Source organism: Taudactylus pleione, unplaced genomic scaffold (genome assembly GCF_031769625.1).
Source record: "Taudactylus pleione unplaced genomic scaffold, aTauple2 ptg000248l, whole genome shotgun sequence".
NCBI classification, from domain to species: domain Eukaryota; kingdom Metazoa; phylum Chordata; class Amphibia; order Anura; family Myobatrachidae; genus Taudactylus; species Taudactylus pleione.
In genome coordinates, this window is record NW_028284650.1 from 3,757,877 (window position 1) to 3,781,782 (window position 23,906).

The window sequence follows — 23,906 nt, forward strand, 5'->3', positions numbered from 1 at the left end:
TTGACATTCTATCCATATCGTCTTGCTAAATGTCAACATTTTTGTACCACGTCCACACCCACCATAAAGTACTTAGCCAAACAAAGCTGAATTGTAACAAGCAACTATGACAATTAGGAAGCCTGATCCTGTGAAAACGATATGTATGAATCGCGTTCCCTACAGTTGCTCCTGTTTAGAGAGTGTTTTATTTTTAAAGAAATAAAAAAACTGAAAGTAAGAAGTTTTGCAGAAAGTTTTGATTTTTAAAATATTACTATCTATGCAGAATATTTCACATGTGAGACAGCGATGTTCTGCAGGCCTTTTGATAGGTTAAATTATGAAAATAATGCAGATTGTTACAACTGGTGCTCTATAAAAGACAACACTAAAGTTCTGGCTGGTGCAATTTACAGTCTGTCATTGTGCTGTAACAATATATATCCATTGTACCCATACAGTTGTATGTGAGTTTATAGTATTAGCAAGTGTAATCTGTCAATGTGAATGGGACCTTTAACCCTTGAGGGAATGAAAAGGTTAAGAGGGACAGTCATTAGGAAAATACATTGTCACGTGGTGTCATGATAATCCGGGATCTCTCACAGAGGAGGGCTGGCAGCTCACACAGAACAAGGCACAATGGCTAGTGACAGAAAGAAGAATGTTCTTGTAACAGGGTGCTCATCGGGCATCGGACTAAAGATTGCTGTTCAGCTGGCAAAGGACCCACTGGAACGTTACCATGGTAAGAAGTTTTATAGAACAGTTTAGTAGACTAATAACAGTTATCCATGGTAAATTATGTGTAGTAATACCAGTCATGGGAAATGTTATATGGAGTAATGATGAGTTACAGTGAGAGGTTATATGGAGTAATAGGAGGAGATATAGGGAGAGGTTATATGGTGTAATAGGAGGAGATATAGGGAGAGGTTATATGGAGTAATAGGAGGAGATATAGGGAGAGGTTATATGGTGCAATAGGAGGAGATACAGGGAGAGGTTATATGGAGTAATAGGAGGAGATATAGGGAGAGGTTAAAGGGAGTAACAGGAGGAGATATAGGGAGAGGTTATATGGTGTAATAGGAGGAGAAGATATAGGGAGAGGTTATATGGAGTAATAGGAGGAGATATAGGGAGAGGTTATATGGAGTAATAGGAGGAGATATAGGGAGAGGTTATATGGAGTAATCGGAGGAGATATAGGGAGAGGTTATATGGTGTAATAGGAGGAGATATAGGGAGAGGTTATATGGTGCAATAGGAGGAGATACAGGGAGAGGTTATATGGAGTAATAGGAGGAGATATAGGGAGAGGTTATATGGAGTAATAGGAGGAGATATAGGGAGAGGTTATATGGTGTAATAGGAGGAGAAGATATAGGGAGAGGTTATATGGAGTAATAGGAGGAGATATAGGGAGAGGTTATATGGTGTAATAGGAGGAGATATAGGGAGAGGTTATATGGTGTAATAGGAGGAGATATAGGGAGAGGTTATATGGAGTAATAGGAGGAGATATAGGGAGAGGTTATATGGAGTAATAGGAGGAGATATAGGGAGAGGCTATATGGAGTAATAGGAGGAGATATAGGGAGAGGTTATATGGAGTAATAGGAGGAGATATAGGGATAGGTTATATGGTGTAATAGGAGGAGATATAGGGAGAGATTATATGGTGCAATAGGAGGAGATATAGGGACAGGTTATGTGAAGTAATAGGAGGAGATATAGGGAGAGGTTTTATGGAGTAATAGGAGGAGATATAGGGAGAGGTTATATGGTCCAATAGGAGGAGATATAGGGAGAGGTTATATGGAGCAATAGGAGGAGATAAAGGGACAGGTTATGTGGAGTAATAGGAGGAGATATAGGGACAGGTTATATGGTGTAATTGGAGGAGATATTGGGAAAGGTTATATGGAGTAATAGGAGGAGATATAGGGAGAGGTTGCACTGCATAAAGGGGGATTACTACTAGGAATACTGCTGTGGGGGGACTGCTCCTGGGGGCACTGCTGGGGGGACTACTACTGGGGGCACTACATGGGGGGATTACTGCTGGGGTCTACTGCTAAGGAGGACTGCTACTGGGGGTACTACACTGGTGGGACCACTACTTGGGGCACTGCATAGGGAGGGATTACTGCTGGGGACACTGCTGGGAGGACTACTACTAGAGGCACTGCTGGGTGATTACTAATCAGGGCACTGCTGGGGGGGAGACTACTACTAGGAGTACTACATTGGGAGACCACTACTGGAGGCACTGCAAAGGGGGAGTTACTACTGGGGGCACTATATAAAGGGCACTGCATAGGGGGGCCACTACTGGGGGCACTGCACAAGGGGTACTATATTGGGGGGACCACTACTGTGGTCACTGCATAGGGGGGACCACTACTGCTGGCACTACTGGGGCTCTGTATAAGGGATTGTGTAGCTATCGAGGGTGGGGGGGGGGCGAAAGGCTAAAGAAATGCCTAGGGTGCCAAGAAACCTTTCACCGGCCCTGGAGATAGGGAGAGGTCATATGGAGAAATAGGAGTAGATATATGGAGAGGTTATATGGAGTAATCGGAGTAGATATAGGGAGGGGTTGTATGGAGTAATAGGAGGAGATTTAGAGAGGTTATATGGAGTAATAGGAGGAGATATAAGGAGAGGTTATATGGAGTAATAGGAGAAGATATAGGGAGAGGTTATATGGATTAATAGGAGGAGATATAAGGAGAGGTTATATTAAGCAAAAGGAGATATAAGGAGAGGTTATATGGAGTAATAGGAGGAGATATAAGGAGAGGTTATATGGAGTAATAGGAGGAGATATAGGGAGAGGTTATATGGAGTAATAGGAGGAGATTTAGAGAGAGGTTATATGGAGTAATAGGAGGAGTTATAGAGAGAGGTTATATGGAGTAATAAGAGGATATATTTTTAGAGGTTATATGGAGTAAAAGGAGGAGATATAAGGAGAGGGAGGAGATATAAGGAGAGGTTATATGGAGTAATAGGAGGAGATATAGGGAGAGGTTATATGGAGTAATAGGAGGAGATATAGGGAGAGGTTATATGGAGTAAAAGGAGATATAAGGAGAGGTTATATGGAGAAATAGGAGGAGATATAGGGAGAGGTTATATGGAGTAATAGGAGGAGATTTAGAGAGAGGTTATATGGAGTAATAGGAGGAGTTATAGAGAGAGGTTATATGGAGTAATAAGAGGATATATTTTTAGAGGTTATATGGAGTAAAAGGAGGAGATATAAGGAGAGGTTATATGGAGTAATAGGTGGAGATATAGGGAGAGGTTATATGGAGTAATAGGAGGAGATATAGAGAGAGGTTATATGGAGTAATAGGAGGAGTTATAGGGAGAGGTTATATGGAGTAATAAGAGGAGATATTTTGAGAGGTTATATGGAGTAAAAGGAGGAGATATAAGGAGAGGTTATATGGAGTAATAGGTGGAGATATAGGGAGATGTTATATGGAGTAATAGGAGGAGTTATAGTGAGAAGTTATATATAGTAATAGGAGGAGATATAAGGGGAGGTTATATGGGTTAATACGAGGAGATATAGGGAGAGGTTATATGGAGTAATAGGAGGAGTTATACTGAGAGGTTATATAGAGTAATAGGAGGAGATATAACGAGAGGTAAAATGGGTTAATAGGAGGAGATATTGGGAGAGATTATATGGTGTAATAGGAGGAGATATAGGGAGAGGTTATATAGAGTAATAGGAGGGGATATAGGGAGAGGTTATATGGAGTAACAGGAGGAGAAAAATTGAGAGGTTATATGGAGTAATAGGAGATATAGGGAGAGGTTATATGGAGTAAAAGGAGGAGATATAGGGAGAAGATATATGGAGTAATAGGAGGAGGTATAGGGAGAGGGTATATGGAGTAATAGGAGGAGGTATAGTGAGAGGTTATATGGAGTAATAGGAGGAGATATAGGGAGAGGTTATATTGAGTATTTGGAGGAGATATAGGGAGCGGTTATATGGAGTAATAGGAGTATATATAGGGGGAGGTTATATGGAGTAATAGGAGTAGATATAGGGAGAGGTTATATGGAGTAATAGAAGGAGATATAGAGAGGTTACATGGAGTAATAGGAGGAGATATAATGAGAGTTTATAAGGAGTAATAGGAGGAGTTATAGGGAGAGGTTATATGGAGTAATAGGAGGAGATATAGGGAGAGGTTATATGGAGTAATAGGTGGAGATATAGTGAGAAGTTATATAGAGTAATAGGAGGATATATAAGGGGAGGTTATATGGGTTAATAGGAGGAGATATAGGAAAAGGTTATATGGAGTAATAGGAGGAGTTATACTGAGAGGATATAGAGTAATAGGAGGAGATATAACGAGAGGTTATATGGGTTAATAGGAGGAGATATTGGGAGAGGTTATATGGTGTAATAGGAGGAGATATAGTGAGAGGTTATATAGAGTAATAGGAGGGGATATAGGGAGAGGTTATATGGAGTAACAGGTGGAGAAAAATTGAGAGGTTATATGGAGTAATAGGAGATATAGGGAGAGGTTATATGGAGTAATAGGAGGAGATATAGTGTGAGGATATATAGAGTAATAGGAGGAGATATAGGAAGAAGTTATATGGAGTAACAGGAGGAGATATAGGGAGAGGATATATGGAGTAATAGGAGGAGGTATAGGGAGAGGGTATATGGAGTAATAGGAGGAGGTATAGTGAGAGGTTATATGGAGTAATAGGAGGAGATTTAGGGAGAGGTTAGATTGAGTATTTGGAGGAGATACAGGGAGCGGTTATATGGAGTAATAGGAGTAGATATAGGGGGAGGTTATATGGAGTTATAGGAGTAGATATAGGGAGAGGTTATATGGAGTAATAGAAGGAGATATAGAGAGGTTGCATGGAGTAATAGGAGGAGATATAATGAGAGTTTATAAGGAGTAATAGGAGGAGTTATAGGGAGAGGTTATATGGAGTAATAGGAGGAGATATAGGGAGAGGTTATATGGAGTAATAGGTGGAGATATAGTGAGAAGTTATATAGAGTAATAGGAGGAGATATAAGAGGAGGTTATACGGGTTAATACGAGGAGATATAGGGAGAGGTTATATGGAGTAATAGGTGGAGATATAGGGAGATGTTATATGGAGTAATAGGAGGAGTTATAGTGCGAAGTTATATAGAGTAATAGGAGGAGATATAAGGGGAGGTTATACGGGTTAATACGAGGAGATATAGGGAGAGGTTATATGGAGTAATAGGAGGAGTTATACTGAGAGGTTATATAGAGTAATAGGAGAAGTTATACTGAGAGATTATATAGAGTAATAGGAGGAGATATAACGAGAGGTTATATGGCTTAATAGGAGGAGATATAGGGAGAGGTTATATGGTGTAATAGGAGGAGATATAGGGAGAGGTTATATAGAGTAATAGGAGGGGATATAGGGTGAGTTTATATGGAGTAACAGGAGGAGAAAAATGGAGAGGTTATATGGAGTAATAGGAGATATAGGGAGAGGTTATATGGAGTAATAGGAGGAGATATAGTGTGAGGATATATAGAGTAATAGGAGGAGATATAGGAAGAAGTTATATGGAGTAACAGTAGGAGATATAGGGAGAGGATATATGGGGTAATAGGAGGAGGTATATGGAGAGGGTATATGGAGTAATAGGAGGAGGTATAGTGAGAGGTTATATAGAGTAATAGGAGGAGATATAGGGAGAGGTTATATGGAGTAATAGGAGGAGATATAGAGAGAGGTTATATGGAGTAATAGGAGGAGTTATAGGGAGAGGTTATATGGAGTAATAAGAGGAGATATTTTGAGAGGTTATATGGAGTAAAAGGAGGAGATATAAGGAGAGGTTATATGGAGTAATAGGTGGAGATATAGGGAGATGTTATATGGAGTAATAGGAGGAGTTATAGTGAGAAGTTATATATAGTAATAGGAGGAGATATAAGGGGAGGTTATATGGGTTAATACGAGGAGATATAGGGAGAGGTTATATGGAGTAATAGGAGGAGTTATACTGAGAGGTTATATAGAGTAATAGGAGGAGATATAACGAGAGGTAAAATGGGTTAATAGGAGGAGATATTGGGAGAGGTTATATGGTGTAATAGGAGGAGATATAGGGAGAGGTTATATAGAGTAATAGGAGGGGATATAGGGAGAGGTTATATGGAGTAACAGGAGGAGAAAAATTGAGAGGTTATATGGAGTAATAGGAGATATAGGGAGAGGTTATATGGAGTAATAGGAGGAGATATAGGGAGAAGATATATGGAGTAATAGGAGGAGGTATAGGGAGAGGGTATATGGAGTAATAGGAGGAGGTATAGTGAGAGGTTAGATGGAGTAATAGGAGGAGATATAGGGAGAGGTTATATTGAGTATTTGGAGGAGATATAGGGAGCGGTTATATGGAGTAATAGGAGTATATATAGGGGGAGGTTATATGGAGTAATAGGAGTAGATATAGGGAGAGGTTATATGGAGTAATAGAAGGAGATATAGAGAGGTTACATGGAGTAATAGGAGGAGATATAATGAGAGTTTATAAGGAGTAATAGGAGGAGTTATAGGGAGAGGTTATATGGAGTAATAGGAGGAGATATAGGGAGAGGTTATATGGAGTAATAGGTGGAGATATAGTGAGAAGTTATATAGAGTAATAGGAGGAGATATAAGGGGAGGTTATATGGGTTAATAGGAGGAGATATAGGAAAAGGTTATATGGAGTAATAGGAGGAGTTATACTGAGAGGATATAGAGTAATAGGAGGAGATATAACGAGAGGTTATATGGGTTAATAGGAGGAGATATTGGGAGAGGTTATATGGTGTAATAGGAGGAGATATAGTGAGAGGTTATATAGAGTAATAGGAGGGGATATAGGGAGAGGTTATATGGAGTAACAGGTGGAGAAAAATTGAGAGGTTATATGGAGTAATAGGAGATATAGGGAGAGGTTATATGGAGTAATAGGAGGAGATATAGTGTGAGGATATATAGAGTAATAGGAGGAGATATAGGAAGAAGTTATATGGAGTAACAGGAGGAGATATAGGGAGAGGATATATGGAGTAATAGGAGGAGGTATAGGGAGAGGGTATATGGAGTAATAGGAGGAGGTATAGTGAGAGGTTATATGGAGTAATAGGAGGAGATATAGGGAGAGGTTAGATTGAGTATTTGGAGGAGATACAGGGAGCGGTTATATGGAGTAATAGGAGTAGATATAGGGGGAGGTTATATGGAGTTATAGGAGTAGATATAGGGAGAGGTTATATGGAGTAATAGAAGGAGATATAGAGAGGTTGCATGGAGTAATAGGAGGAGATATAATGAGAGTTTATAAGGAGTAATAGGAGGAGTTATAGGGAGAGGTTATAAGGAGTAATAGGAGGAGATATAGGGAGAGGTTATATGGAGTAATAGGTGGAGATATAGTGAGAAGTTATATAGAGTAATAGGAGGAGATATAAGAGGAGGTTATACGGGTTAATACGAGGAGATATAGGGGGAGGTTATATGGAGTAATAGGTGGAGATATAGGGAGATGTTATATGGAGTAATAGGAGGAGTTATAGTGCAAAGTTATATAGAGTAATAGGAGGAGATATAAGGGGAGGTTATACGGGTTAATACGAGGAGATATAGGGAGAGGTTATATGGAGTAATAGGAGGAGTTATACTGAGAGGTTATATAGAGTAATAGGAGAAGTTATACTGAGAGATTATATAGAGTAATACGAGGAGATATAACGAGAGGTTATATGGGTTAATAGGAGGAGATATAGGGAGAGGTTATTTGGTGTAATAGGAGGAGATATAGGGAGAGGTTATATAGAGTAATAGGAGGGGATATAGGGAGAGTTTATATGGAGTAACAGGAGGAGAAAAATGGAGAGGTTATATGGAGTAATAGGAGATATAGGGAGAGGTTATATGGAGTATTAGGAGGAGATATAGTGTGAGGATATATAGAGTAATAGGAGGAGATATAGGAAGAAGTTATATGGAGTAACAGTAGGAGATATAGGGAGAGGATATATGGGGTAATAGGAGGAGGTATATGGAGAGGGTATATGGAGTAATAGGAGGAGGTATAGTGAGAGGTTATATAGAGTAATAGGAGGAGATATAGGGAGAGGTTATATTGAGTATTAGGAGGAGATATAGGGAGCGGTAATATGGAGTAATAGGAGTAGATATAGGGAGAGGTTATATGGAGTAATTGGAGAAGATATAGGGAGAGGTTATATGGAGTAATAGAAGGAGATATAGAGAGGTTACATGGAGTAATAGGAGGAGATATAAGGAGAGTTTATATGGAGTAATAGGAGGAGTTATAGGGAGAGGTTATATGGAGTAATAGGAGGAGATATAGGGAGAGGTTATATGGAGTATTAGGAGGAGATATAGGGAGAGGTTATATGGAGTAACAGGAGGAGAAAAATGGAGAGGTTATACGGAGTAATAGGAGATATAGGGAGAGGTTATATGGAGTAATAGGAGGAGATATAGTGTGAGGTTATATAGAGTAATCAGAGGAGATATAGGGAGAAGTTATATGGAGTAACAGGAGGAGATATAGGGAGAGGATATATGGAGTAATAGGAGGAGATATAGGGAGAGGTTATATGGAGTAATAGGAAGAGATATAGTGTGAGGTTATATAGAGTTATCAGAGGAGATATAGGGAGAGGTTATATGGAGTAAAAGGAGATATAAGGAGAGGTTATATGGAGCAATTGGAGGAGATATAGGGAGAGGTTATATGGAGTAATAGGTGGAGATATAGAGAGAGGTTATATGGAGTAATAGGAGGAGTTATAGGGAGAGGTTATATGGAGTAATAAGAGTAGATATTTTGAGAGGTTATATGGAGTAAAAGGAGGAGATTTAAGGAGAGGTTATATGGAGTAATAGGTGGAGATATAGGAAGATGTTATATGGAGTAATAGGAGGAGTTATAGTGAGAGGTTATATAGAGTAATAGGAGGATATATAAGGGGAGGTTATATGGGTTAATAGGAGGAGATATAGGGAGAGGTTATATGGAGTAATAGGAAGAGTTATACTGAGAGGTTATATAGAGTAATAGGAGGATATATAAGGAGAGGTTATATTGGTTAATAGATGGAGATATTGGGAGAGGTTATATGGTGTAATAGGAGGAGATATAGGGAGAGGTTATATAGATTAATAGGAGGAGATATAGGAAGAAGTTATATGGAGTAACAGGAGGAGATATAGGGAGAGGATATATGGGGTAATAGGAGGAGGTATATGGTGAGGGTATATGGAGTAATAGGAGGAGGTATAGTGAGAGGTTATATGGAGTAATAGGAGGAGATATAGGGAGAGGTTATATTGAGTATTAGGAGGAGATATAGGGAGCGGTTATATGGAGTAATAGGAGTAGATATAGGGAGAGGTTATATGGAGTAATAGGAGTAGATATAGGGAGCGGTTATATGGAGTAATAGGAGGAGGTATAGTGAGAGGTTATATGGAGTAATAGAAGGAGATATAGAGAGGTTACATGGAGTAACAGGAGGAGATATAACGAGAGGTTAAATGGGTTAATAGGAGGAGATATTGGGAGAGGTTATATGGTGTAATAGGAGGAGATATAGGGAGAGGTTATATAGAGTAATAGGAGGGGATATAGGGAGAGGTTATATGGAGTAACAGGAGGAGAAAAATTGAGAGGTTATATGGAGTAATAGGAGATATAGGGAGAGGTTATATGGAGTAATAGGAGGAGATATAGGGAGAAGATATATGGAGTAATAGGAGGAGGTATAGGGAGAGGGTATATGGAGTAATAGGAGGAGGTATAGTGAGAGGTTATATGGAGTAATAGGAGGAGATATAGGGAGAGGTTATATTGAGTATTTTGAAGGAGATATAGGGAGCGGTTATATGGAGTAATAGGAGTATATATAGGGGGAGCTTATATGGAGTAATAGGAGTAGATATAGGGAGAGGATATATGGAGTAATAGAAGGAGTTATAGAGAGGTTACTTGGAGTAATAGGAGGAGATATAATGAGAGTTTATAAGGAGTAATAGGAGGAGTTATAGGGAGATGTTATATGGAGTAATAGGAGGAGATATAGGGAGAGGTTATATGGAGTAATAGGTGGAGATATAGTGAGAAGTTATATAGAGTAATAGGAGGAGATATAAGGGGAGGTTATATGGGTTAATAGGAGGAGATATAGGAAAAGGTTATATGGAGTAATAGGAGGAGTTATACTGAGAGGATATAGAGTAATAGGAGGAGATATAACGAGAGGTTATATGGGTTAATAGGAGGAGATATTGGGAGAGGTTATATGGTGTAATAGGAGGAGATATAGGGAGAGGTTATATAGAGTAATAGGAGGGGATATAGGGAGAGGTTATATGGAGTAACAGGAGGAGAAAAATTGAGAGGTTATATGGAGTAATAGGAGATATAGGGAGAGGTTATATGGAGTAATAGGAGGAGATATAGTGTGAGGATATATAGAGTAATAGGAGGAGATATAGGAAGAAGTTATATGGAGTAACAGGAGGAGATATAGGGAGAGGATATATGGAGTAATAGGAGGAGGTATAGGGAGAGGGTATATGGAGTAATAGGAGGAGGTATAGTGAGAGGTTATATGGAGTAATAGGAGGAGATATAGGGAGAGGTTAGATTGAGTATTTGGAGGAGATACAGGGAGCGGTTATATGGAGTAATAGGAGTAGATATAGGGGGAGGTTATATGGAGTAATAGGAGTAGATATAGGGAGAGGTTATATGGAGTAATAGAAGGAGATATAGAGAGGTTGCATGGAGTAATAGGAGGAGATATAATGAGAGTTTATAAGGAGTAATAGGAGGAGTTATAGGGAGAGGTTATATGGAGTAATAGGAGGAGATATAGGGAGAGGTTATATGGAGTAATAGGTGGAGATATAGTGAGAAGTTATATAGAGTAATAGGAGGAGATATAAGGGGAGGTTATACGGGTTAATACGAGGAGATATAGGGAGAGGTTATATGGTGTAATAGGTGGAGATATAGGGAGATGTTATATGGAGTAATAGGAGGAGTTATAGTGCGAAGTTATATAGAGTAATAGGAGGAGATATAAGGGGAGGTTATACGGGTTAATACGAGGAGATATAGGGAGAGGTTATATGGAGTAATAGGAGGAGTTATACTGAGAGGTTATATAGAGTAATAGGAAGAGATATAAGGAGAGGTTATATAGAGTAATAGGAGGAAATATAAGGGGCGGTTATATTGTTCAATAGGAGGAGATATAGGAAGAGGTTATATGGAGTAATAGGAGGAGTTATACTGAGAGATTATATAGAGTAATAGGAGGAGATATAACGAGAGGTTATATGGGATAATAGGAGGAGATATAGGGAGAGGTTATATGGTGTAATAGGAGGAGATATAGGGAGAGGTTATATAGAGTAATTGGAGGGGATATAGGGAGAGTTTATATGGAGTAACAGGAGGAGAAAAATGGAGAGGTTATATGGAGTAATAGGAGATATAGGGAGAGGTTATATGGAGTAATAGGAGGAGATATAGTGTGAGGATATATAGAGTAATAGGAGGAGATATAGGAAGAAGTTATATGGAGTAACAGGAGGAGATATAGGGAGAGGATATATGGGGTAATAGGAGGAGGTATATGGAGAGGGTATATGGAGTAATAGGAGGAGGTATAGTGAGAGGTTATATAGAGTAATAGGAGGAGATATAGGGAGACGTTATATTGAGTATTAGGAGGAGATATAGGGAGCGGTTATATGGAGTAATAGGAGTAGATATAGGGAGAGGTTATATGGAGTAATAGGAGAAGATATAGGGAGAGGTTATATGGAGTAATAGAAGGAGATATAGAGAGGTTACATGGAGTAATAGGAGGAGATATAAGGAGAGTTTATATGGAGTAATAGGAGGAGTTATAGGGAGAGGTTATATGGAGTAATAGGAGGAGATATAGGGAGAGGTTATATGGAGTATTAGGAGGAGATATAGGGAGAGGTTATATGGAGTAACAGGAGGAGAAAAATGGAGAGGTTATACGGAGTAATAGGAGATATAGGGAGAGGTTATATGGAGTAATAGGAGGAGATATAGTGTGAGGTTATATAGAGTAATCAGAGGAGATATAGGGAGAAGTTATATGGAGTAACAGGAGAAGATATAGGGAGAGGATATATGGAGTAATAGGAGGAGATATAGGGAGAGGTTATATGGAGTAATAGGAAGAGATATAGTGTGAGGTTATATAGATTTATCAGAGGAGATATAGGGAGAGGTTATATGGAGTAAAAGGAGATATAAGGAGAGGTTATATGGAGCAATTGGAGGAGATATAGGGAGAGGTTATATGGAGTAATAGGTGGAGATATAGAGAGAGGTTATATGGAGTAATAGGAGGAGTTATAGGGAGAGGTTATATGGAGTAATAAGAGTAGATATTTTGAGAGGTTATATGGAGTAAAAGGAGGAGATGTAAGGAGAGGTTATATGGAGTAATAGGTGGAGATATAGGGAGATGTTATATGGAGTAATAGGAGGAGTTATAGTGAGAGGTTATATAGAGTAATAGGAGGATATATAAGGGGAGGTTATATGGGTTAATAGGAGGAGATATAGGGAGAGGTTATATGGAGTAATAGGAGGAGTTATACTGAGAGGTTATATAGAGTAATAGGAGGATATATAAGGAGAGGTTATATTGGTTAATAGATGGAGATATTGGGAGAGGTTATATGGTGTAATAGGAGGAGATATAGGGAGAGGTTATATAGATTAATAGGAGGAGATATAGGAAGAAGTTATATGGAGTAACAGGAGGAGATATAGGGAGAGGATATATGGGGTAATAGGAGGAGGTATATGGTGAGGGTATATGGAGTAATAGGAGGAGGTATAGTGAGAGGTTATATGGAGTAATAGGAGGAGATATAGGGAGAGGTTATATTGAGTATTAGGAGGAGATATAGGGAGCGGTTATATGGAGTAATAGGAGTAGATATAGGGAGAGGTTATATGGAGTAATAGGAGTAGATATAGGGAGAGGTTATATGGAGTAATAGAAGGAGATATAGAGAGGTTACATCGAGTAATAGGAGGAGATATAAGGAGAGTTTATATGGAGTAATAGAAGGAGTTATAGGGAGAGGTTATATGGAGTAATAGGAGGAGATATAGGGCGAGGTTATATGGAGTATTAGGAGGAGATATAGGGAGAGGTTATATGGAGTAACAGGAGGAGAAAAATGGAGAGGTTATACGGAGTAATAGGAGATATAGGGAGAGGTTATATGGAGTAATAGGAGGAGATATAGTGTGAGGTTATATAGAGTAATCAGAGGAGATATAGGGAGAAGTTATATGGAGTAACAGGAGGAGATATAGGGAGAGGATATATGGAGTAATAGGAGGAGATATAGGGAGAGGTTATATGGAGTAATAGGAAGAGATATAGTGTGAGGTTATATAGAGTAATCAGAGGAGATATAGGGAGAGGTTATATGGAGTAAAAGGAGATATAAGGAGAGGTTATATGGAGCAATTGGAGGAGATATAGGGATAGGTTATATGGAGTAATAGGAGGAGATATAGAGAGAGGTTATATGGAGTATTAGGAGGAGTTATAGGGAGAGGTTATATGGAGTAATAAGAGTAGATATTTTGAGAGGTTATATGGAGTAAAAGGAGGAGATTTAAGGAGAGGTTATATGGAGTAATAGGTGGAGATATAGGAAGATGTTATATGGAGTAATAGGAGGAGTTATAGTGAGAGGTTATATAGAGTAATAGGAGGATATATAAGGGGAGGTTATATGGGTTAATAGGAGGAGATATAGGGAGAGGTTATATGGAGTAATAGGAAGAGTTATACTGAGAGGTTATATAGAGTAATAGGAGGATATATAAGGAGAGGTTATATTGGTTAATAGATGGAGATATTGGGAGAGGTTATATGGTGTAATAGGAGGAGATATAGGGAGAGGTTATATAGATTAATAGGAGGAGATATAGGAAGAAGTTATATGGAGTAACAGGAGGAGATATAGGGAGAGGATATATGGGGTAATAGGAGGAGGTATATGGTGAGGGTATATGGAGTAATAGGAGGAGGTATAGTGAGAGGTTATATGGAGTAATAGGAGGAGATATAGGGAGAGGTTATATTGAGTATTAGGAGGAGATATAGGGAGCGGTTATATGGAGTAATAGGAGTAGATATAGGGAGAGGTTATATGGAGTAATAGGAGTAGATATAGGGAGCGGTTATATGGAGTAATAGGAGGAGGTATAGTGAGAGGTTATATGGAGTAATAGAAGGAGATATAGAGAGGTTACATGGAGTAACAGGAGGAGATATAACGAGAGGTTAAATGGGTTAATAGGAGGAGATATTGGGAGAGGTTATATGGTGTAATAGGAGGAGATATAGGGAGAGGTTATATAGAGTAATAGGAGGGGATATAGGGAGAGGTTATATGGAGTAACAGGAGGAGAAAAATTGAGAGGTTATATGGAGTAATAGGAGATATAGGGAGAGGTTATATGGAGTAATAGGAGGAGATATAGGGAGAAGATATATGGAGTAATAGGAGGAGGTATAGGGAGAGGGTATATGGAGTAATAGGAGGAGGTATAGTGAGAGGTTATATGGAGTAATAGGAGGAGATATAGGGAGAGGTTATATTGAGTATTTTGAAGGAGATATAGGGAGCGGTTATATGGAGTAATAGGAGTATATATAGGGGGAGCTTATATGGAGTAATAGGAGTAGATATAGGGAGAGGATATATGGAGTAATAGAAGGAGTTATAGAGAGGTTACTTGGAGTAATAGGAGGAGATATAATGAGAGTTTATAAGGAGTAATAGGAGGAGTTATAGGGAGATGTTATATGGAGTAATAGGAGGAGATATAGGGAGAGGTTATATGGAGTAATAGGTGGAGATATAGTGAGAAGTTATATAGAGTAATAGGAGGAGATATAAGGGGAGGTTATATGGGTTAATAGGAGGAGATATAGGAAAAGGTTATATGGAGTAATAGGAGGAGTTATACTGAGAGGATATAGAGTAATAGGAGGAGATATAACGAGAGGTTATATGGGTTAATAGGAGGAGATATTGGGAGAGGTTATATGGTGTAATAGGAGGAGATATAGGGAGAGGTTATATAGAGTAATAGGAGGGGATATAGGGAGAGGTTATATGGAGTAACAGGAGGAGAAAAATTGAGAGGTTATATGGAGTAATAGGAGATATAGGGAGAGGTTATATGGAGTAATAGGAGGAGATATAGTGTGAGGATATATAGAGTAATAGGAGGAGATATAGGAAGAAGTTATATGGAGTAACAGGAGGAGATATAGGGAGAGGATATATGGAGTAATAGGAGGAGGTATAGGGAGAGGGTATATGGAGTAATAGGAGGAGGTATAGTGAGAGGTTATATGGAGTAATAGGAGGAGATATAGGGAGAGGTTAGATTGAGTATTTGGAGGAGATACAGGGAGCGGTTATATGGAGTAATAGGAGTAGATATAGGGGGAGGTTATATGGAGTAATAGGAGTAGATATAGGGAGAGGTTATATGGAGTAATAGAAGGAGATATAGAGAGGTTGCATGGAGTAATAGGAGGAGATATAATGAGAGTTTATAAGGAGTAATAGGAGGAGTTATAGGGAGAGGTTATATGGAGTAATAGGAGGAGATATAGGGAGAGGTTATATGGAGTAATAGGTGGAGATATAGTGAGAAGTTATATAGAGTAATAGGAGGAGATATAAGGGGAGGTTATACGGGTTAATACGAGGAGATATAGGGAGAGGTTATATGGAGTAATAGGTGGAGATATAGGGAGATGTTATATGGAGTAATAGGAGGAGTTATAGTGCGAAGTTATATAGAGTAATAGGAGGAGATATAAGGGGAGGTTATACGGGTTAATACGAGGAGATATAGGGAGAGGTTATATGGAGTAATAGGAGGAGTTATACTGAGAGGTTATATAGAGTAATAGGAAGAGATATAAGGGGAGGTTATACGGGTTAATACGAGGAGATATAGGAAGAGGTTATATGGAGTAATAGGAGGAGTTATACTGAGAGATTATATAGAGTAATAGGAGGAGATATAACGAGAGGTTATATGGGATAATAGGAGGAGATATAGGGAGAGGTTATATGGTGTAATAGGAGGAGATATAGGGAGAGGTTATATAGAGTAATAGGAGGGGATATAGGGAGAGTTTATATGGAGTAACAGGAGGAGAAAAATGGAGAGGTTATATGGAGTAATAGGAGATATAGGGAGAGGTTATATGGAGTAATAGGAGGAGATATAGTGTGAGGATATATAGAGTAATAGGAGGAGATATAGGAAGAAGTTATATGGAGTAACAGGAGGAGATATAGGGAGAGGATATATGGGGTAATAGGAGGAGGTATATGGAGAGGGTATATGGAGTAATAGGAGGAGGTATAGTGAGAGGTTATATAGAGTAATAGGAGGAGATATAGGGAGACGTTATATTGAGTATTAGGAGGAGATATAGGGAGCGGTTATATGGAGTAATAGGAGTAGATATAGGGAGAGGTTATATGGAGTAATAGGAGAAGATATAGGGAGAGGTTATATGGAGTAATAGAAGGAGATATAGAGAGGTTACATGGAGTAATAGGAGGAGATATAAGGAGAGTTTATATGGAGTAATAGGAGGAGTTATAGGGAGAGGTTATATGGAGTAATAGGAGGAGATATAGGGAGAGGTTATATGGAGTATTAGGAGGAGATATAGGGAGAGGTTATATGGAGTAACAGGAGGAGAAAAATGGAGAGGTTATACGGAGTAATAGGAGATATAGGGAGAGGTTATATGGAGTAATAGGAGGAGATATAGTGTGAGGTTATATAGAGTAATCAGAGGAGATATAGGGAGAAGTTATATGGAGTAACAGGAGAAGATATAGGGAGAGGATATATGGAGTAATAGGAGGAGATATAGGGAGAGGTTATATGGAGTAATAGGAAGAGATATAGTGTGAGGTTATATAGATTTATCAGAGGAGATATAGGGAGAGGTTATATGGAGTAAAAGGAGATATAAGGAGAGGTTATATGGAGCAATTGGAGGAGATATAGGGAGAGGTTATATGGAGTAATAGGTGGAGATATAGAGAGAGGTTATATGGAGTAATAGGAGGAGTTATAGGGAGAGGTTATATGGAGTAATAAGAGTAGATATTTTGAGAGGTTATATGGAGTAAAAGGAGGAGATGTAAGGAGAGGTTATATGGAGTAATAGGTGGAGATATAGGGAGATGTTATATGGAGTAATAGGAGGAGTTATAGTGAGAGGTTATATAGAGTAATAGGAGGATATATAAGGGGAGGTTATATGGGTTAATAGGAGGAGATATAGGGAGAGGTTATATGGAGTAATAGGAGGAGTTATACTGAGAGGTTATATAGAGTAATAGGAGGATATATAAGGAGAGGTTATATTGGTTAATAGATGGAGATATTGGGAGAGGTTATATGGTGTAATAGGAGGAGATATAGGGAGAGGTTATATAGATTAATAGGAGGAGATATAGGAAGAAGTTATATGGAGTAACAGGAGGAGATATAGGGAGAGGATATATGGGGTAATAGGAGGAGGTATATGGTGAGGGTATATGGAGTAATAGGAGGAGGTATAGTGAGAGGTTATATGGAGTAATAGGAGGAGATATAGGGAGAGGTTATATTGAGTATTAGGAGGAGATATAGGGAGCGGTTATATGGAGTAATAGGAGTAGATATAGGGAGAGGTTATATGGAGTAATAGGAGTAGATATAGGGAGAGGTTATATGGAGTAATAGAAGGAGATATAGAGAGGTTACATCGAGTAATAGGAGGAGATATAAGGAGAGTTTATATGGAGTAATAGAAGGAGTTATAAGGAGAGGTTATATGGAGTAATAGGAGGAGATATAGGGCGAGGTTATATGGAGTATTAGGAGGAGATATAGGGAGAGGTTATATGGAGTAACAGGAGGAGAAAAATGGAGAGGTTATACGGAGTAATAGGAGATATAGGGAGAGGTTATATGGAGTAATAGGAGGAGATATAGTGTGAGGTTATATAGAGTAATCAGAGGAGATATAGGGAGAAGTTATATGGAGTAACAGGAGGAGATATAGGGAGAGGATATATGGAGTAATAGGAGGAGATATAGGGAGAGGTTATATGGAGTAATAGGAAGAGATATAGTGTGAGGTTATATAGAGTAATCAGAGGAGATATAGGGAGAGGTTATATGGAGTAAAAGGAGATATAAGGAGAGGTTATATGGAGCAATTGGAGGAGATATAGGGATAGGTTATATGGAGTAATAGGAGGAGATATAGAGAGAGGTTATATGGAGTATTAGGAGGAGTTATAGGGAGAGGTTATATGGAGTAATAAGAGGATATATTTTGAGAGGTTATATGGAGTAAAAGGAGGAGATATAAGGAGAGGTTATATGGAGTAATAGGTGGAGATATAGGGAGATGTTATATGGAGTAATAGGAGGAGTTATAGTGAGAGGTTATATAGAGTAATAGGAGGATATATAAGGTGAGGTTATATGGGTTAATAGGAGGAGATATAGGGAGAGGTTATATGGAGTAATATTAGGAGTTATACTGAGAGGTTATATAGAGTAATAGGAGGATATATAAGGAGAGGTTATATTGGTTAATAGATGGCGATATTGGGAGAGGTTATATGGTGTAATAGGAGGAGATATAGGGAGAGGTTATATAGATTAATAGGAGGGGATATAGGGAGAGGTTATATGGAGTAACAGGAGGAGAAAAATGGAGAGGTTATATGGAGTAATAGGAGATCTAGGGAGAGGTTATATGGAGTAATAGGAGGAGATATAGTGTGAGGTTATATAGAGTAATCGGATGCGATATAGGAAGAAGTTATATGGAGTAACAGGAGGAGATATAGGGAGAGGATATATGGAGTAATAGGAGGAGGTATAGGGAGAGGGTATATGGCGTAATAGGAAGAGGTATAGTGAGAGGTTATATGGAGTAATAGGAGGAGATATAGGGAGAGGTTATATGGATTAATAGGATGAAGTATTGGGAGAGGTTAAATGGAGTAATAGGAGGAGATATAGGGAGAGGTTATATGGAGTAATAGGAGGAGATATAGGGAGAGGTTATATGGAGTAATAGGAGGATATATAGAGAGTGGTCATATGGATTAATAGGAGGAGATATAGGGAGAGGTTATATGGAGTAATAGGAGGAGTTATAGGAAAAGTTATATGGAGTAATAGTAGGAGTTATAGGGAGATGTTAAATGGAGTAATAGGAGGATATATAGGGAGAGGGTATACAGAGTAATAGGAGGAGTAATAGAGAGAGGTTATATGGAGTAATAGGAGGAGATATAGGGAGAGGTTATATGGAGTAATAGGAGGAGATATATGGAGAGGTTATATGGAGTAATAGGAGGAGATATAGGGAGAGGTTTTTATGGACTATTAGGAGGAGATATAGGGAGAGGTTATATAAATTAATAGGAGTTATAGTTAGACGTTATATGGAGTAACATTAGTTAAAGTAAGAGGTTATGGAGATTATATGAAGTAACAGGAGTTTTAGGGAGAGGTTTTGTATAGTAGGAGAGGTTATATGATATCCCGAAAGTCAGGATGCTGGTGTTCAGAATCCTGGTGCCGGAATCCAGACCGTTGACACACCATCTGTATTTATTAGGCTTGGGGTTAGGTACTAGGTCGAGGGTTAGGCTGGAGGGAGGGGGAGAAGGGTTAGGGTTAGGTTGTGGTAGGGAAGGGTTGGCTGCGGGTGGGAAGGATTCGGGTTAGGTTATGGTAGGGTTAGGGTTAGGCTGTGGGGAGAGGGTTAGGCTGTGGGAAAGGTGGATTAGGGTTAGAGGGAGGTTTAGGAGTTAGGGTACCTGCATGCATCCGCATTCTGACTGCCAGGACGCTGCTGTCTGTATACCGAGCGCCGGCATCTCGTACCCAACCTCTTAATTCTTTTGGAAAACATTTATGCACATAATCGTTCTATTGATATGATCCCTCCTTCCTACTCCTTCCAAACGCGACATTTTTTCATGATGTATTTTGTGCTTTATAATCATTTTTGTGTATTTTCTTTTTTCTATCTATACCCTCCAGAGGGTCACATTTCCCACACTAACCACTCTAAGGGGGAGATGTATCAAGCCTCCTAAAGAGGACAAGTGGCAAAGTTGCCTTTATCAACCATTTGAGATTCCAACTAATTTATCTAGTACAGTCTACAAAATGATAGATAGAAGCTGCTTGGTTGCTATTGGAAACATCTCCACCTGCCCACTTTACAAGGTTTGATACATACCCTCCTTAGGGGCCTATTCATCAACACTAAAATAACGTTTTTAAGGACATTTTCCTTAAATAACGTTATTTTGGTATTCATGAACAGACTTAGCACAGGAGATATCACAGATATCTCCTTGCTAAGGCCCTCATACAGAGCCACTCGCAAACTGCAGTACGCTCGTTGCGTTCCGATGTTGACTAACCACGCATGCGTCGGTGTTACACTGCGCATGTGCGTACGGCAGTTTGCGAGCTTTTTATCTGTCATTCCTAAAATAGCGTACAGGAAGTGACATGTCAAATGTGATTGACAGAACAGGGCGTTTTTGGGTGTTGACGGGGGTGGAGATGGAAAAACGCAGGCGTGGCGAGGCATTTTTGGGGCGTACATACATTAGCAGATGCGAACGTCAAATGTGTTCGGACCGTCACATACGTCACTGGAACATCCTCTTTCCCTTCAAAATGCTCGCACAGTTTAGGGTCTGGATTACTCGACCACATTGGCGATGGCCTTCTCCTCCGTCCCGGGACTCCACGATGTTGCAGCGATTAATCGCGGGTGGTCACAAAAGCAATTAGTGTAGTATTGAAAACCGGCTTGGTATGTGTTTGGAAAGCAGTTTATTGGGATAGCACAAAACCGTACGCAGGTGGAAATCATACCTGCTAATGTCAGGATTACACAATCAATTGGCGTACATTTTTGGGGGGTTTTTTTGGCCTCAATTTGTTGTTTATGGCCTATTGTGACAATAATGTCATCATGTTTTAATTAGCTCCCCTTTTTTTTTTAATGTGCAATTTGCATCGTTATGTGTTTTTTTAAACGTTCCTTCAAGAGGCCTTTTTTTTATACAAATGAAATGGTTTTTTGTGGCAGTTTTTGCCTTTAGGGCCAGGATTAAATGTAACCCATTTGTCCAATAATGTCACAATACAATGTCAGATTTTTTTCATAAATTTATTGTTTAAACACAAACCAATTGGCATAATATTTTTTTTTGGTTTTTCTGCCAAAGATACTTTTTATCAAAAAAAAAAAATCAATAACTGATAACATAAACGTACACAAATAACTTAAAAACATTTCACAAGAAAGGAGAGGGAAGTTTTGACCAGAAAGGAATATGAGCCAAGCACAGAAGGAGTGTGGGAAAAGTCGCCATTGCTGTCACCGTTTTTTCGCCCGTTTGGATGGGGGAGGGTGGGCGCCAGACCGGGTCCGGGATGCCATCGGGCTGGCCTGTCCAGAGGCAGATGTTGTGGCCTCTGGACTAGGCACAGGGCTAGGCACATTTGGAGGATTGGCTGATGTTGTGCCAGAGGTGGAGGATCCAGATGTTCCGGCAGGAAGGGAGGTCGGCTCCACCATGTGCTGGCGAACGAGCTGCTCCAGGGCATCGGCGATGCGGATGTTGGCCCTGGTATTTTCCGCCAGGGCCTGACCAATGGTCACGTTGGCCGCAGCATTTTGCTCCAGGGCCTCAGCCACCCGTAGCAGACTGGCGTCCATCCTCTGCAGAATCTCCGTATGGAAATCCGATTTGAAATTGAGTTCTGTGAGGAGGCCCACTGCCTGCGAGGGGGCACGCCCTGGACTGGCATCTGCAGGGTCCTCAGCCGGATGTACTGGTTCCTCCCCTGCAGAGCCAGCAGAAATTCTGCGGCCAAGGCTTCCCTCTGGAGCAGACTCATCCGCCTGTGTCTCTGTTGGAAAAATGAGAAAAGACTCACATTAGAATCTACATATTGGCACAATAGCATTTCAGAGTTGGTGACATCACAATACTTACCTGGGCCAACATGAGGAGCCGCAAAGTCTGGCATGTCCGTATCCATGTTGGACACGCCAAACACCTCCACAGGCTGCACACACCCCTGTGCCAGCTCTTCTAAATCCGTCAACTCCAATGACACAGGGGTGGGACCCCCACCTGTCCCCCTTGCATGCCTAGCCCTGTCCGCGAGTTTTTGCTTTAGGCGATATTTGAAGTCGCCCCATCTGTGGGGAAAAATGGAAGCCATTATCCTTTGGTTTAAAATGGGGTTTGTTTTTAGGGGGGGCAAGGGTTTACTTACCGCCGTTTGACATCCCGGGCTAGACGGACATAATCACCCACCATATTGACAGCAACGGCTACCTCTTCCCACATTCTCCACTTCTGGCTTACACTCATATTCCTGTCTGCCTGTGGCAGGATGTCCACACACTTCTGGATCAAAACCTCCATCTCCTTTCTTGTGAAATGTGGCTGCCTTTTTTTTTTGGCCGCTTTGGCCGGAATACTGGGCCCAGCAGCCTCTTCCATGTCATCCTCCTCACCTATTTGTGTAAATTTACAGAATTCACAAAATCACAACTTGCCTCATCTTATGTTTCAAATTAATCGTTGATAGAAAATGCATGAAAAATTTTTTCCCTGGTCTGTCGCCATGTCTGCGGTCCAAACATGAAATACACCAGAATTTGAATGTGTTTTCATGACGTATTTATACATGCGTCCTTATTTTGCGGCCGCATCATTGATTGTGCGGCCCTATGATCCCTCCTTAATTTGTGCGGGAAACAAAACACTATTTATGGCTTGGTGTGTCTCAAGTCGAGGTGGCGTTTTTGGATTGTTGGAGGTTATCTTGGCTGGAGTTTATTGATTGTGTAGAAAGGAGTTGGAGGTTGGAGAATCGTTTGTTGGTTAGATTTGCGTTTTTTTTCCGTTATCTTTGTTGGTTATATTTTTGGGACCTCGTTTGTTGATTTGGTAAGTTTTGTGAAGTCTAACTTTTGTTCAATTGTTGTTTCATTGTGTTTCGTATATTTTGTAATTTTTGGATACCTAATTTATTCTATTTTAGATTTTGTTTATTTTCGACCCCAAAGACCTTTTGATTTTTCATCTTAGATATTTGCTCTTGGTAAGTCAATTTTTTATCTTGTATTAGCGAACTAATTAGCGCATTTTTAGTAGTTACTCTTGTGACTTGTATTAGCGAACTAATTAGCGCATTTTTAGTAGTTACTCTTGTGACTTGTATTAGCGAACTAATTAGCGCATTTTTAGTAGTTACTCTTTTGACTTGTATTAGCGAACTAATTAGCGCATTTTTAGTAGTTACTCTTGTGACTTGTATTAGCGAACTAATTAGCACATTTTTAGTAGTTACTCTTGTGACTTGTATTAGCGAACTAATTAGCGCATTTTAAACAGCTTAATAATCATTCTAACTTTTTGATGGTTTAGCTTTCGCTTTTTGAGCCAACATTTCGACCCGTTTTGATGTACTGTGTTAAATGTCGCTTTGCGGTTTTGCTAAATGGGTGTTTGGCATATTTGAACTTTGGTCTAGCACAAAATGTATCCACAAAAATGCACAGAGTGAAATGTGTCAAGTAATTTTGTTGTTTATTTTCAGTTTGGACGTATCATGACAATACCCCGGCATGTAAGCAGCAATGGATGGTATCATCAAG

General features: G+C 39.4%; 1 protein-coding gene across 1 annotated transcript in view; it reads left to right on the forward strand.

Moving 5' to 3' along the window:
• The first annotated feature begins 624 nt into the window (after window positions 1-624).
• The window catches only part of RDH8 (retinol dehydrogenase 8), a 42,943-nt gene continuing 19,661 nt past the window's right edge, over window positions 625-23,906 (forward strand). The window contains exon 1 of the mRNA XM_088479877.1: window positions 625-730. Within this exon, the coding sequence (XP_088336003.1) occupies window positions 625-730 (106 nt within the window). The remainder of the gene's footprint in view (window positions 731-23,906) is intronic.